General features: G+C 46.4%; 2 protein-coding genes across 2 annotated transcripts; one reads left to right on the top strand and one right to left on the bottom strand.

Annotated features, from left to right (window-relative positions):
- Positions 1-26: 26 nt before the first annotated feature.
- Positions 27-5,284, bottom strand: LOC6620462 (von Willebrand factor A domain-containing protein 8). Its single transcript, XM_002044633.2, has 7 exons — positions 4,941-5,284; positions 3,978-4,405; positions 3,583-3,903; positions 2,953-3,524; positions 783-2,894; positions 295-729; positions 27-228 (listed from the first exon to the last, which is right to left on the bottom strand). Exons 1-7 carry the CDS (start codon positions 5,131-5,133, stop codon positions 129-131), a joined length of 4,161 nt encoding a protein of 1,386 aa, XP_002044669.1. The 5' UTR covers positions 5,134-5,284; the 3' UTR covers positions 27-128.
- A 93-nt stretch (positions 5,285-5,377) lies between these two features.
- LOC6620461 (protein CWC15 homolog) lies at positions 5,378-6,700 on the top strand. Its single transcript, XM_002044632.2, has 2 exons — positions 5,378-5,612; positions 5,675-6,700. The coding sequence occupies exons 1-2, from the start codon at positions 5,482-5,484 to the stop codon at positions 6,321-6,323; spliced, it is 780 nt and encodes a 259-aa protein (XP_002044668.1). The 5' UTR covers positions 5,378-5,481; the 3' UTR covers positions 6,324-6,700.
- Positions 6,701-19,112: the final 12,412 nt, after the last annotated feature.

Genomic DNA, 19,112 nt, shown 5'->3' with positions numbered 1-19,112 from the left:
TTGAAAACCCAAAGAAACTCACTTTCTGCTAGACAAAAATATAGATTTATTATAGACTCAATTTAGGCTTAACAATAATTGGAATTATCAACACAGTGTTCAACATAAACCTAATCCTAGAAATTGCACTAAAGCAGCGAGGAGGTGAAGATCTGCTGCAGGATGTGAGGTAGCTTGGTGAGGTCCATGCACACGAAGCTCTGACCAGCCGGCATTTCCGCATTGATTCTGGAAAGGATGGAAAGGTTTAGGTATAGTGATAGTAAAGATACAAAGCTTGCATGTCAAACTTACTCATCCGCTTCCTCGGCCAGACTGCCAATGAAGATGGCATAGCCCTTGACCTTCGGCTCGCCCCGTTTGAGCGCCACAGCCAGATCCTTGGGGGCGATGCCATAGCGCTGCAGATTGGCATCGCTGAGGACCACAACGATGGCGTTGTCGTAGTCCTGCTCCGAGCCCAGCGTCGAGCAGGCCTCCCGTGCCGCCTTCACCGTCGAGTCACCGGACCAGCAGAACTGCGAGTGGGCGTGCATCATGCGGATGGCCTCGAATCGCTCCTTGTCGTTCTTCGGCGGACTGCCCGCGGTCACGAACGGAATCTCCCAGCCCTCGCCGCTGTGGCCGATGATGTCGTAGACGATCTTCTTCTCGAAACCCTCAAAGGCCTCCATCACCATGACCGCGGCCTCCAGCTGACGGTCCAACCGTCCATCGTAACCATTAAACCTGAAAGATGTACGGTTAAATGGGTGTTCCAAGGATATCGCCATCAAGCTTACCTGTACATCGAACCCGATACATCTACGACCAGCTTGAGCCGATTGGGCTTCTCCTGGACATGATCCGCCCAGGGATTGGCCTCCGCCCGTCGCCTGTAGATGTTCTTCTCGCCGGTTATGCCCTCAACCAGCCGCGTGTCATCCAGATCGCCGTGCGTTTGATACTTCTGCCACTGGCGCTCCTTGCTCTTCGTTTGCATGGCCTCCAGGACGGCCTTCAGTTGCTGCACCTGCTTGCGATTGGGTTCGCTGAACTGAGCATACAGCTTGTGATCGTGGGCGGACATCTTGATTTCCTTGAACTTGTCCTCGAACGCCTTGCGATTCATTTCGCGTGCTGCCCGCTTGATCTCCTCGGGCACATCGGCCTTCTCCTCATCGCTCAGTTGATGGACCTTGTGGCCTTTGTCCAGACGGAACGGGCCACCCTTGCCGCCCAGTCCGGCGGTGTCACGACCACCACTGCCACCAGCCCACGTGTTGCCGCCGACATGCGGTTCGTTCTTGGGATCTAACTTGCCGAACTTTGGTCCGGAGACGCCCAGTCCACTGTGCCGATTCACGGATGCCTGCAGGATCTTTTGCTTCCTTATGGCCTGAATCTCTTCCTCGGCGTAGGATTCGATACCGTGCTTGGCCAGCACTTGGGTGACCTGCTGCAGCGCCTCTGGTTGATAGCGATCGAAGTCCAGCACATTGCCCACCACCTCGGACATGTTCTCCTCCGGATAGCGTTCCAGATGCTTCACAATGCTCACCACTTCGCGGGTGGAGTACGGATAGTTGAGCATTCCCTCGTCAGCGAGAGTTCGCAGTTCACCAAAAGCATTAACCAGGGTGCGTAGCGTTTTGATGGGCACCTTCGGTCCATACTGTTGCAGTAGGAAAATCTCGGATTCCGGATCGGGATTGCTGATGGCGTGGCAGCTGAAGACATCGCCCAGAGCGGCAAAGAAGTCGTTGCCCAGGAAGGGGAAACCCGGACGATTGGCCAGGACTATTAGCCGAAAATCGGGATGGGTTTCAATCGAGTTGGGCACCCTACCGCCTTCTCCCGTTGGCACAATCCTCCGGCCATCGGCCAGCACCATCTCGCCACTCTCCACCAGAGTACGCAGTATGCAGGTGACATTCACTGGCGCCTTGTCCGCCTCGTCCACCACAAGAACGTGACCAGTTCGTACAGCTTGGACCAGGGCGCTGTCCTCGTACGACACCTGGCCATCCTTTAGGGTCGCCTGGAGCGTCAGACTGTGCACCGTGGTGTCCCGATGCAGCTGGATGTACTCGCGCGGACGCTGCATCAGTTCCAGCAGGCGATCCACAAGCTTGTTCTTGCCAACTCCCTGGTTGCCAACCAGAAGCAGATGCTCGCCGATGAGGTAGTCCTGCAACAGACGCTCCAGCAGCTGAACATGCTGCGGCATCTCGTAGAACAAGGTGTGCGGCACCTTGGATAGCTGCGCCTGAGTAGGATTGCCCAGTGGCCAGCGGGTGGATCCGATCCGCAGCGAGTTATCCTCCACAGCAATTTGATTTTTTTTGCTTTTCAGCCTAATCTCTCGCGGCCTGATGCCCACCTGTTGGATGGCCTGTTCCAAGGCACCCCTCGACAGGGCCGGCATAAATCTGGCGAGGAAAGTGTTCTGCAGCATTTCGTGCACATCGCTGAGTTCACTCTCTGGATAGGCTGCCAAGCGACGGGCCAGCTTCAGTAGTTGCCGGGTGGAGAGAGTGCCTGCCAGTCCCTGGAGCAGCGGATCCTGTGAAGATCTCAGCAGTTGGGCCAGTTTCAGCAGTTGATCCATGCCCGCAGGTAGATCTCCACCACAAAGCTGCGCAAGCAATTCCGCCTCTTCGCTCTGACGCAAAGGACGCAGTTCCTGGTAGAGAAACAGGCTGAGCAGTTCGGGAGTCAGCCAGCTCGGTTGTCCGCCGCCCAGACGCGGTGGTTCCGCCAAAGCCACCACGCGGAAGGACTCATGCATGGGCAGAAAACCGAGTTTACCCAGCTCTTCCTCGGAGAATCCCTGCTGTAGCAGTGCCTGGTAGCGATTTGCGCCCAGAAGAGTGGTGCCATCACACAGCTGCATTTCCCGATCGTGGATGAGGCTGGAAAGGCACATCTTCCATAGAATATATCACCTTAATGAAGCTATTTTTAACTTACCGTTGCAGAACGCTGGCCGTGCTCTTGTGTAGGCGATGCAGTCCATTTAACACCGCAACAGATCCCGATTTAGCAGCTCGCACCAGTGGTGAGTCCCTCCACACGGTGTCTCCTTGGGGACTCGTGACACGTTGCTGGACGATATCCCTGCTGGTCATGTCCTCGTACAGCATCATGGGCTCTGAGGTTTGTTGCAGAAGGCGGAGGAGTTCCTGGGTCAGCGTGAGCTTTCCCACACCCTTCTCGCCAACGAGACACACATCCCCGACAGCGTAGGCTTGCAGCAGACTGGCGAGAGCTTGCCTCTGATGCGGTAGATCCACAAAGTTGGTAGAAGCCGTAGGAATCTGGCCTCCAGGCAAATTTAGCTGCAGTTCGTCCAGTTTTATGTGGATCACGGAGTTTTCCTGCGACTGTCCTTCGATTTTTTTGATGCTCGGACTGGGCACCAGTTGGATATTCAGCTTCTTGACTAGCTCCTCGACACGCTTCTTCTGGTCGGGCTTCAGCATGGCTTGATATGGATAAATACGACTGATGACATCGTGCAGACTCAGCGAGGGATTAGCCGCCTGAAGGAGCAGAAAGAAAAGTAAGTATTTTATACGGAAAGGTAAGGGGTTCACCTACCAGCATCTTGACACCCAAAGCTAGATTGTGGATGGGAAAGTCGGGTAGTTGGAGCGCAGGATCCGCCTGCTGCAGGGTCAAGGCGAAGGTGAGCAACTGCTTCAGCTGATCGCCGGGCACGGAAGGCGTCTCCTCTTGCAGTTCCTCGTACAGCTCGTCGTAGGAATATGTGGTCACGTTGCGAGACTGGAAGCGGGACCGCAGTGGTGGATCCAGTGGCGTGCCCTTGTACTTGTGGGTGGGCAGACCCAAGGCCACCACCCGGAATTGCTCCGATACGCGTAGCAGACCCCATTCGTCCAACTGCTCCCGTGAGTGTTTCTAAAAAAAATGAGAATGAGGATTAGCAAGGCTCAGAGGATTAGGAACGTGCACACAGGAAAATGGTAATATACCTCTAGAAGCTTATCGTAACGCTCCGGCGACATCAGGAACTTGCCGCTCTCCAGGTGCATCTCGCGATTCTCCAGCAGATTGTTTAGTATGGGCAGGACATTGCGTTCCGCATGCTCCACTCCATCAAGGACGAGGACTCGACCATTGAGCGCCGCTCGTACGGCTCCCTGATCGTGGAAGATGGCCGCCCTGTCGTGGATCTCACGTCGCTGCTTCAGATCGCTCTCGGTGGTGTCCCTGCTGAGGGCCACGTACTCCACCTCGCGCTGCGTCAGCTCCAGGAACTGCATGGCCAGCTGGCGGCGCAGCGGACCCGGTTGTCCCAATAGGAACATGTCCTGACGCAGTGCATCCTTCTGCAGCATCCAGCGCAGATGGTGCAGTGCCGACTGCGACAGCTGAAGGGTGCCATCCGGAGCATATTTCACTATGGGATTGGATGGGTACAAGAACGAAAGGTTCGTGTTAAAACATAAATCAATTGGTTCTCCAAATACGGAGTCTGCTGACGAGGAAGGGAGCCCTCTTGCCCACCACCTTGTAGAACTTGACCCCCATGTGTTTGGCCGCCAGGAGCCGCATATGCTTGTCCACAATCTTGCATTGTGAACTAAATCGGTCATAGAAGTGGGTAGATCTTGGGTAAATTTCGTCATGTTAAAGAACTTCTCATCGCAGAGGTCCGTGCACTTGCCATGTCCACTACGAGCCCACTCCTGCAGCTTTTTTTGGTGCAGCTCATTCAATTTGGATTACTTGTTGAGTCTCATTTATGTTGATTAGTCTTTGTTAATTTCAATACGTTTAGATCAGTGGCCTTTTTGTGTCTGCTACTCAAAGATGATATAATGACATGATATAATGATAATGATGAAGTGCTTCTGCGGCGCCAAGATCTTTATGTTGACCTTTGTACTGGCCAGAAAACTTGGCTTCCCACTTCCCGGCATCCCCCTGCTCACCGTATTGCTGCGGCACCAATTGCGGATCCTTGGGCTTGCGCAGCCGGACGCTTACATCGCCGATGGTCAGGCTGTCCTCCTCCGTCTGATCCTTGCCAGACGTTGTGCTCGCCCAGCTTCGTCGTGGAATTCTAGCATTTCGGAGGCTGTGATGCAACAGGTGGCCGCTGCAGGCACGCAAATTGGCCAGCATTGCCGCCGGTGGGGGATGGGTAGCAGGGGATTGGCTAATCCAAACTTAAAATCTGTCCAAGTTGCCGAAAAGTTTTGTTTTTCAGCAATATTTTTTTTTAAAACGGCGGTGCTCCGCGCGTGTTTACCGTAACAGTGCTGCCCATTGGTGCGCACAGCTGATGGGCCAGTGGTGCCCAGCGACAGGCGCCCTTATCACGGTTGGAGTCTGCACTAAGCGTGTATCGAAAGGCCTATCGGTCAGAGTGACCGTAGTGATGTAGTGATACATCAAACAAAGCACGCAGTTCGGAAATTCATTTCACTTTTCGTCAATTTAACAATTAAACGCATAACTAGCTAGTTGAAAATGACCACAGCAGCGCGCCCGACCTTCGATCCAGCCCGCGGAGGCTCCGGTCGCGGCGAAAAGGATCTGAGTGCACTGAGCAAGCAGTACTCCAGTCGCGATTTGCCTGGCCACACGAAACTGAAATACAGGTAAGGATTAGAAGTAATCCACATAGCAATTCGTGGTCTAAAGAGCTCTTGTGTTTGCGCAGGGAGACGGGCCAGGGCACCAGCGAGGAGAACCGCAACCGCGACTTCCGCAAGGAGCTGGAGGAGCGCGAACGTGATGCGCGCTCCGGAACGGGAGCCACTTCGTCGTCTTCGGGCAAGGCACTGCCCTCCATTGTGCGCAAGGCGATTGAGGCGAACAACGCCGGCGGTGGCAGCAGTGCCGCAAAGCGTGCCAAGCCGGACGGAGGGCAGCAGCAAACGCAACAGGCGGCGCAGCAGCAGGCCGCCAATATGGACGCCGATGAGCCGCTGGACAACGATAGCTCCGATTCAGACAGCGATTCCGATGACGATGATGCCGCCCTACTGGCCGAGCTGCAGAAGATCAAGCAGGAACGCCTGCAGGAGACGGCGCGTCGCGAGTCGGAGAAGAAGCAGGAGGACGAACGCATACGAATGGAGAACATCCTGTCCGGCAATCCGCTGATGAACTATGAGCCCGGCACCGCCGCCTCTGCAGCGGGACGTGCCTCTGGACTGGGCGGCGATCTAAAGATCAAGCGCCGCTGGGACGATGATGTGGTCTTCAAGAATTGCGCCAGATCTGCGCCCGATAAGAAGACGCACTTCGTCAATGACGCCCTGCGCTCCGATTTCCACAAGAAGTTCATGGACAAGTACATTAAGTAGGCAGCATCTGGGACTTGCTTATAAGTTTCAGCCGCTCTTTTTGTGTAATAGCTTAAGTAAAAAAATTGTCAACCCTCTTTGTCCTTCCGCCCCTCCCCCGCAATCTGTTCATTAAAATTCGCAATTTGTAAGATATCGTGTCTATCCAACAATTGTGATGAATAAGAGTTCATAAACAATATTTTTAAGCTAAATACTGATTGGTTTCGTACGTAGCAAACTGACCATCTTGTAAGGCATTTGCTTTTTAAGTTTTTAACTCATCTTTTGAGCAGTCAATGATAAATTTCTTTGAACGAGAAACATATTTTGTAGTATATATAAGACATTTCTCTTGTAATTAATTTTTGGAATAATTAAATGGAATGCTAGACAATTGTTTATTGCTTTGTATACTTTGTGTTTGGTTAAAAATCCAGAGGCTTCTCATACTTCATATTATTTAGCGATTCGTATTGAGGTCGACTTTATTTGGCGAATAGGCACTTTGGGCCATCTTCCTCCTGCTGGCTGTGACCCAATGACTAGCGGCTGACCGCGAGTGGAAGTCCGAGTGCTAAGGGCAGGAACCTTAACCAAAGTGTGAAACCGCAAAAAACATCGGTAGCCGGTCGAGGGACAACAGCAGCAGCCACCAGAGGCTTTGGGCCAGGATGTCAAGGGGGGTCAGGGTCAGGAAAGAAGGGTAAGCGCTGGAAAGAGGGGCGAGAGGGGAAGCTGCTACGTGAGCACACGAAGAAATGCCCAAGAAGCGCAGGAAGCCCAATCATCATGGCGATCAGCGCAAGGGCAATTGTCGCTGCTGATGAGGCACGAAGCAAAATCAATTTGCCCCAAGGAGCCGGGCCAAGCAAGCGCAGAATAACTTGGTCAATTACGCCGAGCTACACTGCTCGAAATGCGGGTAAAACACATAAAAGGAATTTTAGCGCAGCTGCATAATATCCATCAAATTTGACAGATATTTTTCTTGATATATATTTTAAAAATCTTAGATGGGCAAGCGCAAGAATACCCCTACAAATTCTAACGTACTCTGTTTATTGCTCAATTAAAAGCTAAAAATCTGATTAAGAATTGTGTTCAGTGCAGCAGAAGCCACTGCGAATGCAAATCATCTGGTGGGTCTTGATTTCCACGCCTCTTTAATGCCCCGCACGCGGCCTGCGCCATCTGAAGATCTGAACTCCGACTTTGTCAATGAGCCCACGTTCCGCCTGCGACTCCAAATCAGAATCCGAACCTGAATCTTCATGCGACTGGATGCCTCCCCCCTTGGCGCTGGCAGGGATCAGCGACTGGTCGCAACCCCGCTCCCAAAAGTTGACGAACGCTCAATTTTACGCTAATTCGATCAGAATCAAAATCAAACAAAATTAGCCTGCCCATAGCCGGCAAAAGCGATGATGATCCGCGTATACTAGTCAGCAAGGTTAGGAAACGTATGGGGTATTTATGATAAAGATAGAAAGGAATGTTTTTGTAAACTAATTTATACAAATCATTGCCAGTTAATAATAATAATAAAATATATGCTTAATGATGGCATGTATATTATATATTCATAAATCATAGATTTATGCTGGTATTCAATGTGCTACTTCTATGCAGGCTTAACTTAACTTTGTTGTCTAGTGTCCTGTCTTATGATGGATGATGCTGATTAGCAGTATCGGAATGATGATGCCGCTAATGGTAATCATGATGATTGTTGCTATTACGCTGCTTGCTTCTGATTTTGATTCATATTTCAGATTCTGATTCTTAATCCGTCCGCAGTCCGTTGTCTGGAGTTTTCAGTTTGCAGGTTGCAAGTTGCAAGTTGCCAGTTGCACGTTGCCATCCTCCTACGGTGGCAGTGAGGCAACGAATGCCGAATCCCCGACTCCGAGTGAGCGTAATTTATTTCCTGTTTGGCATTATGCATCCCCATTATTTGTGCATTCATCAAAAGAGAGAGACGGTCCGTCGAGTTCGTTCAGTTCGGAGCCAATCTGCATTCAAGCTGCCAATGCACTGAGAGAAAATAATGTGCACAATATTTCTAAGATATTTCTTAAATGGGTTTTATTACCTATGAAAATATGATTTGTTGAATTCTTCAGACATGTTAAGCATACTTTCTTTATAGTAGTTAAGGTACATATGCATATATATATATATTATACAAACTTTTCGCTCAGTGTGCCGCGATGTTGCTGCTGCTTTTCGGTAGTCGCCGAGCGCTAAATTGTGGACACCGAACGGGGGGCAAGCAAGTCAAGACTGGAGGAACCTGGTCCTCCGGCACTGGTCCACTGGCACTGCCACTTCCACGTCCACAGCCATTGCCACTGCCACTGCCATGGCCTATCAATTGTCAGCAATTTCGCAACTGCATAAACTTGAAAAGAGCCAAAAAAAAACGAAAAAAATGGCATAAAACGCGAGTAACTGCATACAAGCTAGCGACCAACTGCATAAATATGGCGACTGGCCGACGGAAATGGCCGTCGCGGTTGCAAGTGACAAATAGCTGGGCTCAAAAGTGGCGGCAACAATGGGTTAAGGGGCGCGGTAGTGAATGTGGGCGTCACTGAACCGGTTGACCACCAAATAAAGACCGCGAACATATGTTTCTGGCCGGCGAGAATATGGCCAACACCAAAAGGCGGCCGCCCATTTGACCCCGAAAAATTATTGGAAGTTAAATGCGATTGAACAATCTCGTTAGGCATATAATAAACATTACAATTTAAATGGTTATAGGTTAGTAGTCTAAAATATAACTCAATATAACTATCTATGCATTTGAATCAGAAGATATCATAAATTTGTTCATACCATGATGGTTTTATAAAAATGTAATTACAAAATTACATGTGCTTATTTCTAAAATAAGTATATTATATAAAAATATTATAGCTATAACTTCTGATCGTTTAATTTGCTATCCTTCTAAACATATGACTTTTCTTGTAAACTAATATATTAGCTTTAAACTCAATGGGCGTCCTGCTAATAGCCAAATTGCCATCCTAACTCCACAAAAGTATGCGATTCAATTTCCATTGCAGACAGGCAGCAACATCGGTTGCACTAGCAGCAACATGCAGCAACAACAGTACATGCAACAACAGCAGCTCGACCCGAGGTGGCGACACTTTATTTAGCTTTAAAATTTCATGGAATGCAAATTTCACTCAGCTGTTGCTCCTGGTGTCGATGGCTTGTCCTGGGACCTGGTCAGAATCAATCGGGGATGAGTTGCGGAAGGGAGGACAAAGGACTCGGCTGCAACTGGAACTGCAAACTGCAACTGATGCTGCATAATTTAGTTGACCAATTTACACTGCAACCGTTGGCCACTGAGTGCAACCGGAAATGCAGGCACCGAAAAGGCCAAAGCATTTTTGCGGCCTTTCTGTGTGTGGGTGTGTGTTTTTATTTGCATACTTTTTTCTTTATTTTTTTAAATTTCGGGCCGACCGCCTGCACTTGACATATTTACTCGCAATGGCCATTTGTAAGTCGCGGCTGCATGAAAAGCGTAAAAAGGGACACAGAATCAAAGGACCCAATGTGAATTAAGAAATAAGTATTAGCAACTGAACACTGAACTATTTTAAACAATATTTTATTCAAAAACTTATTATGCTAATCGTCTTCACCCATCTAAGCCCTGTTTTTACTTGCACCATAACCCTGCAAATCTTGTGTGGTGACCTGGAGTGGTGACTCCATCTCAACACGGAAATGCAACAGTGCGGTAACCTCGATCTGAGAACTGATCAGGGTTTTGGGCCGCCAATGCAAATGCAAACCAAACTAATTCCAAGTACTGGGCTAACAAGATTAAAAACAAATTTTTGCTGGGTGCACTGACAAAAATAAGGAACATACAAATAGAAATTTCAACATATCTATTCGAAGAATGGTCATATAGATGAAAGAATAACTGTTTTGAGCAGCTAATTACCAGTGCTAACTATCCCTATCACTTTTTAAAGAATTTAGAAAAATTAATTTTTGGCTCAATTTTTTTGGCTCAAAAATTTGCAAAAATTAACAAAAAATTTATGTTTCCAAATTATTGCCCAAATCGATCAGGAATTTGATTACGAGCCTAACAAGGTATGTCATTCCATATTTGGACCATTATTTTCATTGTTATAGTTAAAATTCAGAAAAATCATCTTCAGAAATCGGTGTTCGGCTGATACAATATCAAATAAATGTACATTTTTCAGAAGGCGAAATTAGGCAGGCCAAAATTTCAAATCAATAAGAAGTTATGATCCTATCCTATCATATTTTTCGAGTGCACTCCCGTTACGCACACATGTCGTCATTTGGCGGACGTGTGGCAGACGCATATTTCCGCAGGGAGGGAGGCGCTGGACGGAAACCAGGACGAAATTCAAACCCCAATTCGAATGGGAAAACCAGGACATCGATGGGCCATTGACTGGTCGCTAATGCTAATGCTTGAGCAGATCCAGCAACAGTTGGTTGAGTATGTGGATGCAGTGGGAGGATGTGGACCAGGTGAACCAGGTGAACCAGGTTGACCAGGTGGACGGTGGACCGGAAATGCGGACGCACGACAACGCCGCCAGGAGCGAAGGTGAGGAAAAACTAAAAGCTCATTCGCAGCTACTTCCGCTGCTAAATGAAAATGCATTTCCTGCTTGGAAAAGCGTTTAAGGTCACTAATGGTGGGTGGCTGGGTGGTGCCACCCCCGCTTTTCCAGCTTTTCCATCAGGTGGTGCAGCAGCCTCTAACGGCCGGACCCTTGTGTTGTCTGTGACAGCAAATTTTTATGCAAAATGTTGCGACATCTGTAAATGATTTGCTGCCATTAGAAGATGGAGCGCATGGAGATTCCGCGCCCTAGATGCCCTGGTCAGTGGTGCACCAGCACCCCATCCACATCGCCCACTTTCCGTCGGTTAACTACTTCCTTTGCCTCGGTCACACTTCCGGCCAACGGCAAAAGTCACCAAATGCTGTGGGCATCCTCCTCCGGGGTACTCCTTTCGCCGCCAGGAGATGTAGATGCAGATGAGATGTGTTCCCCAATTGGAGTTGGTGGTTGGGCGGTGGGCGCTGGAGCAGGAGATGGAGATGGAACCAGAGATTTCGACGGACTCAGATGCAGAATCCAGAGGAATATATGTGCCGGCCGCAAAATGCGTTCCAGTCGCATCTTCCGGACTGAAAAAGGGGGCTCAAGAAAAAATTGCAGAGGCGTATGGAGCTGAGTTTTTGACTAACGACTACTGCATACCCTTCGGACAATGAATGTAAGAACTAAAACTATACTATTTAGCTTAAAATGTAAATGTATCAAAAAATCCCTGACCCATCGTTTCACAAAATATGCTATAAGAATACTTCAGACAATGGTAAAGACCATTGAATATAACAATCTAATATCCTTAAAATAGAGTGTAATATTTGGACCCTCTCTTCTTTACTTTGTTCATTTTTCGCAGCCCTAGGCTCTCTGCCAGAAACTCCTGCTCCTTTTTCGAAAACTGGCTTTCCTTCGGCCGGCCGGTCAGTGGCCATTTAGAGTGAGAAATTGACCATTAAAACAGACAGCTACACATGTTGACAAAATGCGAACGCGACTCGGAAGGGTGCCGGAGTTTTTAGGACGTTTCACCGAGTGCCCCAACTCCTGGCCAAGGACCTGAGGTCCTGGCTGCTGGGGCTCCCGGATTCCAGGGCCCAAGTGAATCGTTGTCGTTGCCAAGTGCTGCAATTCTCATTGCGATAATCAAATTGTAGGTTTCGTTGTCTGCACACCTAAACGGAGTTTAAAGATGGGGGGGAGGTCTGGTTAGAAGGGGTCCCAACTCCGATGGGTGCAAGTGCAACTGCCGGTGCATCCGGTGCCTTTTTGCATTTCCAAATGGGGGCCACACTTGGGCCGGGAAATTGGCGAAAGGAGCCCCAGAGAAGTACAGCAAAAGTCATCGCAGGATGGCAGTGCACTGGGAGAAAACTTCAAGTGAAACTAGAAGAAAAGGAAAAAGTTTAGGTATTTGGAAAATAGGTAGTTATTGTTCACTAAACTATCTACAACTTATAAACCTTTAACTACCCAGTATAATAAAAATAAGTCTTTCTATATTTCTTTATTATTGCACTGCATTTTTTCGCAGTGCACCGAATGGAGGAGCTCGTGAGGTGGACAGTGGACCCTTTTGCATCTATTATGTGAGCCAATAAATAGAGGTAGTTAAGAACCTTGCGGTTTTGGGGCTCTCTTTTCAATTTGAAAAATGCCCTTCGGCCTAAACCGAAAACCCACCTGCTCCCCCTTTGTTCTGCGCCCACCTGCTCTCTTTTGGGATAATAATAGAACACTTACGGCCTGAATTCAAGGAATTCGCACGCTTCCACGAATGTGCGAGCGTAAAAACCTGGCTAACAGTGGGAATTCTGGCCCATTGCAAATAGGCGGACTCGGGTCAAAAGTTGTGAAAACACCGGCTAATATTCTGTAATTGTGTAATGCAAGTAAATAGTTAATACTCACCATAATTAAGCATTCGTATCACTCATACGCAGTGTTGTCTCCGATTGTATTCATTTGCCCAAATAAACCACTTGAGCTACCAACTGCTAATAGGTTAACTTATGCAATTCTCTTAAATTCCCAATTATCGGGTATTTTTGTAGCAGCAATACATCAGAACAAAAATACCACTCGTTGTAGTTGCTTTTTCCCACCGCCTCGGAGTTGAAAAAAAACCCCCGATTCGAAATTATTCAGATGACTCAATGTGGCACGCGCAACTGGCAGTGACAGATTTAAGCATATATATATATATATATATATATATATATATATATACTGGAACTATATTGAGTGTCCATCGGTTATATCAGGCCGAGGTAGAACTAACCTACCTCTACAGAGAACTCTCCAGCGAATCTTGGCATCCAATCTCCCGGCTAAATCGCATTGCTCTTGGCCCGAATCGAAACGAAACGAATCGTAACGAAACGAACCGGAACCGGTTTTTGTTGGCTTTGATTTATGCTCGTGAATGGGCCAAAATCGCGAGGTGAGAGGCCGCCAAATTGGCAATCTCTATTTGGGTCCTTCGCGGCTAACCCGGCGATTCCAACGATTCCAACTGGCCAACTCGCCTGCGGTTGCACCAAATATCCTGCGTTAATTGTTAATTTGCATTGTTGCTACACTGTGAGAAATGCGCACGCACCTTTTCATTTTTCTCCAAAATATTTATTTTAATATTATACAATTTGTAAGATATATCAACTGATTTTGTTTGTACTTTAATCAATACAATTTGTAAATATAATTCATTTATTAAGTCTTATGTTAACATAGTGCCTACGAATCATTTGGTTTCAGTGCCCTACTCTTTTGGCCAACTTTGTAGCCGGCTTTTTCTTCGGACTTTACTACCCATCGTTTTGTGGCACCAGGCCGTGCATACAAATGGGGATTTCGGGTCTTGCGAATGGGAGCCAAGTTCGTGGATGGATCTCCGTGGGTTACGTGCACGGGCTCAGATCGCCGGATCGTGCATATATATATGGTTATAGGCATCAGTTCCGACCACTTGGCTGGCAAAGTCGCTGACGCGACTTGGATGATTCACCCGCTCATCGGATTCGAGAATTCAGGGAGGCAAACGAGTGCCTATTGTCGCTATTGATTGCCTGCAGAAAGTAGGGGTACATGGTTATGGCTAGAAAAAAAAATGATTTAATACTCTTAACTCTAAAAAAGTGGTATATTCACTTTAATCTGCTTTGGTAAAATAGGGCTTAACTTACATTTCAAACTATTGAAGTGTGCATGCATGCCAATTATGTAATATTATAATAATTTAAAAATATTTACTCCATCATCGTTTTATGCGATGATTAAACGAAATGTAATCACAATAACATGAATCACGTACATATACTATGTATAGTAATTATTAATGATATTGAAGCATTTGATGTAACTAACATGTTTTTTTTTTAATTTTTATATATTTTTTTTTATTTGCCTGCTTTTGAATTTAATTATATTTGTACTTATTAATAACACTTGTAGAGTATTTATTGTACGATTATCGCCCTTTTGTTTATATTCCCCGATTGCGCCATATAAACAAATGAGCTTGGCGCAAAAATAAAGTGTTTACGCCCGGGTTTTACCCAAACGTGCAGCAGATTCTGGCTGATACATCAAGCTAGCCAGAATTTCATTCTTTGGCAGTAATATATCAAAAAGGGAGTCTCAATTAAATTCGAATTAAAATTAAAAGAATTAATCAAGATCATTATGTTTACTAACTATTTCATGGAGCAATAGCCAGTTTTGCTCACAATAGTCAATAGGAAAGGCTGAATTTGTCTTGACCAAATCTGTAAAAACCCCCAACAATTTTCCCGCCACCCTCACAATCACACTTGCAACCACTTTCACCGCTCCACACACGTACACGCACACTCACACACACACACATTCGCACTGGCATGGAAAAGGGGAAAAGTCATTTTCATTTTTCAATTAGCCAACAAATAAATTTGTTTATCCCATTGCAGTGCTTTTTGCGCCCAGTTGCCTATTATTTTATTTGCATTGCGTATATTTAATAAGCGGTTTCGAAACCCCAACAAACAACAACAACAATAACATCAAAGCAAATGTGGTTGGGCGCCAAAAACAGAAGGAAAAAATCGAATTATGCCATTTGGTAATTGAAAACGATTGAAATGGGCAGTACCCATTATTTGGTGCTAAGTAAATTGTTTCAGCTTATTATACTATAAGTATACATATTTATTCATTAACCTTAAACTTAAATTTTTATTAAAGAATGGAAATATATATTGTGTAACTTCAACAGGAAAACTGGCAGTGATTTGCAGGATTGACAACCTGCCACGTTTCCCGCTCGGCATATAAATACCCCCTGGGTATTTGGGCCAACTGAAACGTCGGCGAATGCAACGGGCACAACAAATTGGTGCTAAAATAATCAAAAGGCTAATAAAGTAGCTATAATGATGTGGCAGCAGCAGCAGCAGCAACTAGCAATCGCTAATCACTCGACGCGGCTTTTTTGGGGCAATATATGGCGGCAGTGGCAGTGGCAGCGGCTGGAAACCGCTAATCAAGTTCACAGGTATCGGTATCCCAGTAATCCCACCCGTAATCCACCGCCCTTCTGACCCATGGCCTACGACCCCTGACCTCTGACCGCTGACCCCTACCCGCAACCCGCTCGCCATGGGACTGCCATCATCGACGCATCATCGAAAGTTCCTGGCGGTTGATAGCAGCAACAACAACAATAACAACAGATGCCGAGGCCACCGCACTTTTGTCCACATCCACACCCACTACCACACACGCCCACCTCATGACCTTCAGATGGATGAGTGCAATGCGTGCACTGAAACCAACAATCAATCAAGTAGGTACATTTTGCAATTAATTAAGGAACAACATGAAGTAAAAAGTATGAAAAATTCTGATTTAGAAAGAAAGAGCAAGGAAGTTAATTAATCTATGTATATATTTAAGAGTGAGTGACTTAAAATAGATCTGCACAATCGAATCTTTTGTAATGGCCGTGAATAAACCGTGAATCAAGTGGGTATTCGCATTATGCTGGCGTTTTATGAGCCAGCGTTTAAAGGAATTGATTCATCCGTCCGAAGGTCGCATTCATCTTGGCCAGCAGACAGGGCTTTGGATTCATCATCTTCGCTATCTTATTCACTTTGCGTCAGAAGCTATTGGCAAGTTATTTACTCATCGATTGGACTATTTAAATACATTATGCATTTTAGATAGTCACCCAGTTCCGAGAAGCTTGGAAAACATTTTGAAATGAAATCAAAACAGTATGTATTGCAATTGAAATAATTAGTGTTAATAATTTCAGATTTAATTTGAAATTCCGCTCTGTATTTCAACCCCCAGTTGGCGACTCTTCAGGTGAGTGCGTTGCCCAAAATCCAAATCCAAATGAGCCCGGCTCATTTGACCTCATCCTGTGCCCGTTTTTTGCGCCCAGCCGCCTGTCGCTGCGTTTGATGCGTGTCTGACACATGCCAACACATTAGTCGCCCCGCCCCGCGCCGCCCGCCGCCCACCGCCCGGCCACGCCCCTCGTGCCACCATCGCCTCCAAAACTCCTCTATGCTGTTTTTCCTTTTTTCCCCATTTTTCCTTTTTTTTTTGGCCAGCGCAACTAATTTCATTTGGTGCCCAGCAAAAAGTCGAACAAGGCAAATTGGGCAAAGCATCAAATTTACATACCAAATCGAAGCTGCAGTTCGATGTGGGGCTACACTGCGAGAATTTATGCCAACCCTTGGGTATTTAAAGGATTGCAGCTCACTGCTTTGCTTGTTCGTTTGTACCAATAGTACCATTTTCGACATACGTATCTACTTAACTTGTTATTGATTCATATTTGTCTGGTGTTCCTTCTCGATTAAATAATATTTTCCTCAGTGCACTCATGGGATTTAGCGATTTACTTAGCCCGATGGCCAGGTTTCTTCCACAATTTGGCGCTGGGTGTGCAAAAAATCAACGTTTTGGTCAAATGCAGCAGCGTGTGGCGTGCGTGCCGCCAACTTCGACAACTTAATGATGCCCCCATGGCCCCGCCCCCGCATCCCGCCCTCGCACTCGTCCCTTTGGAGCTCTAACGATGTAGATATAAATGTATCTGCGTATATGGGTTAGAGACCACCGATCGAAATTTACATACATTACTCATACGCGGCGTGTGCCGGCTACGTCAGCGTGACGTCGTAAGGAAAATCCCTTCATTGCCCGGGTTAAATCCAAATCGGAAGTTGGCTAAAAGAGCATTTCATAAACACTAACTGGGTTAACATATCTTAGTCGGTTTGGTTTTATGATAAGCCAGGGTCACTGCTTTAATAGCCATTCATATAGAAACATAGTAACGCACTTGTCAACGGCCAAAAACCCAAAGATCGAATGATTCACTTTGGGACTTTTTACTCCGTTCAGCTGACCATAAAGTTTAGCGGCCAGAAGAGAGGCGCTGAATTTGGAAGAGAGTTTGCAGAAATAAGAGTTATTACCGGGCATCATTATTTATATATATGTAGTAATATTAACTATTTCTAAATGAAAGCCCTTTCAATAATCAAATAAATCTAAGAATTCATAAATATTTTTGATCAAACACACGAAAGGAATAAACGACTCTCTTCTGAACAAAGTCTCTTAGTTCACCGTTTCTCTTTGCTTTGATACCGCCACTCTCTCCCTCTCTCTCTTTCTCTTTTTTGTGGGTGGTTACATTACTGTCGTGCTTACGGTTGATTTTTTGTGTTGTTTTTCTCTTGTCTTTTCCTCTTTTTTTTGTCTGAGTTCATTCGAGTGCTTTTTTTCCTTTGATTTTTGTGTGTTTTGCGCACACTTGTGGGTGGCGCTTAACAGCTCGTTTTCTCGTTGTAGTTGTTGCCGTGCGTTCCGCTTCGTTTGACTTTGTTGTTGCGGAATTCATTTTGGTTTATTTGTGGAAAACACGCACCCCAAAAACAACAGCGAAATAAACTTAATTTCAACCGGTTGTGAAGAGTAGTGAAATTCGCATTGAAAGTAGCACAGTTACCGTTACGCTTACATTTACATATCTATACCGTTAGACTAGCTTAACGCGTGTCAAAGCGAGACGGCAATCGTAGTTGTATTTTTTGCTTAATTATTTGAGATTAAAATTCAGTGCAGTGAGGTGGGTGGTTGGGCGTAGAGAGGAGAAGGGGACAGCCTTTTAGTTGCTACTTTCATTTACCGTTATTCCACTTCTTTTTTGGTCAAGTCAAAGCTAATGAATAAACTCACAACAAGAACGGGAAAGGTAGAGAGTGAGCGAGAGAGAGAGAGCGAGAGAGAGAGTTGGGAAAAGTAGTGAGAGAGAGACGGAGAGATGCTGAAAGGCACCGCCTTTCTCGGCGATTCTCATAAACAGTACGTAAGTTCCCATTGATTTGACTTAATTTATGTGCGTAATGGTCTTACAGATGATTCACATGATTTAATTTGATTTGCTAATTTAAAGGTTAAATGAGTTGAAATCGAAGAAATGTCGCTGATGATATCATTGCAGTGTTAATGCAATATTTCCATGGAATTTAAAAGGGATAATCTTTCTATAACTAGGTCAACATTCTTCACCCACAACTTGGACTATCTTTAGCTATCTTGCTATTCTGTAACCTAGCTCGATTCATAGGCGCATCCATTCATGAGCAGGCTTCACTTTCCGTCCTCGAAACGCTGGACAGGACCACCCAAGATTCCCATCCACACACGGTAGTTACATCTGCTGGATGTTTTGATGCTGAAACCCGGAGTTAATTAGCCAATGGATCGGGTCGGGCTTCAGCTTCCTCCTCGACGCAGTGGTAATTCAAGTCGCCCATCATAAACTGCTGACAAAGTTACTAGCCTCGCCTTCTGGTTCCCTTTGTTCTGGGCCACCGCAAGATCTGCGAGTGGATCACTTACTATAGCTGCAGCTATATAGTCATGGGATGAGGAGCGAAGGGTCTTCCGAAGATGAGACGTGTGTCGGGCTTCTGCCCGGAGAAGCTTTCGGATATGGAGGGGGCTACTAACAATCAGGCGGTGCTGCGGAGGATGTCTTTAACGCTTGCCTGGATCTGGCTTCTACACTGAAACTGTAAGTACCTTAGGTTATGCGTGATTCTCTAAAATGTTCTATATAAGTATGCTATATCTCAACAGAACTTTGTTTATCTAAGGACCT

This window comes from Drosophila sechellia, chromosome X, assembly GCF_004382195.2.
Source record: "Drosophila sechellia strain sech25 chromosome X, ASM438219v1, whole genome shotgun sequence".
Taxonomy (NCBI): domain Eukaryota; kingdom Metazoa; phylum Arthropoda; class Insecta; order Diptera; family Drosophilidae; genus Drosophila; species Drosophila sechellia.
Note: the sequence above shows the minus strand (reverse complement) of the source record. Positions and strands in the feature narration are given on the sequence as shown.

Excerpts from the sequence above, each read along its gene's own strand:
- LOC6620462 (XM_002044633.2), bottom strand. The coding sequence starts at position 5,133 with ATGCTGGCCAATTTGCGTGCCTGCAGCGGCCACCTGTTGCATCACAGC. Across the intron at positions 3,904-3,977 it reads GTTACGATAAGCTTCTAGAG|AAACACTCACGGGAGCAGTT; the intron begins GTATATTACCAT and ends CATTTTTTTTAG. Across the intron at positions 730-782 it reads GTATCGGGTTCGATGTACAG|GTTTAATGGTTACGATGGAC; the intron begins GTAAGCTTGATG and ends TACATCTTTCAG.
- LOC6620461 (XM_002044632.2), top strand. The coding sequence starts at position 5,482 with ATGACCACAGCAGCGCGCCCGACCTTCGATCCAGCCCGCGGAGGCTCC. Across the intron at positions 5,613-5,674 it reads CACACGAAACTGAAATACAG|GGAGACGGGCCAGGGCACCA; the intron begins GTAAGGATTAGA and ends GTGTTTGCGCAG.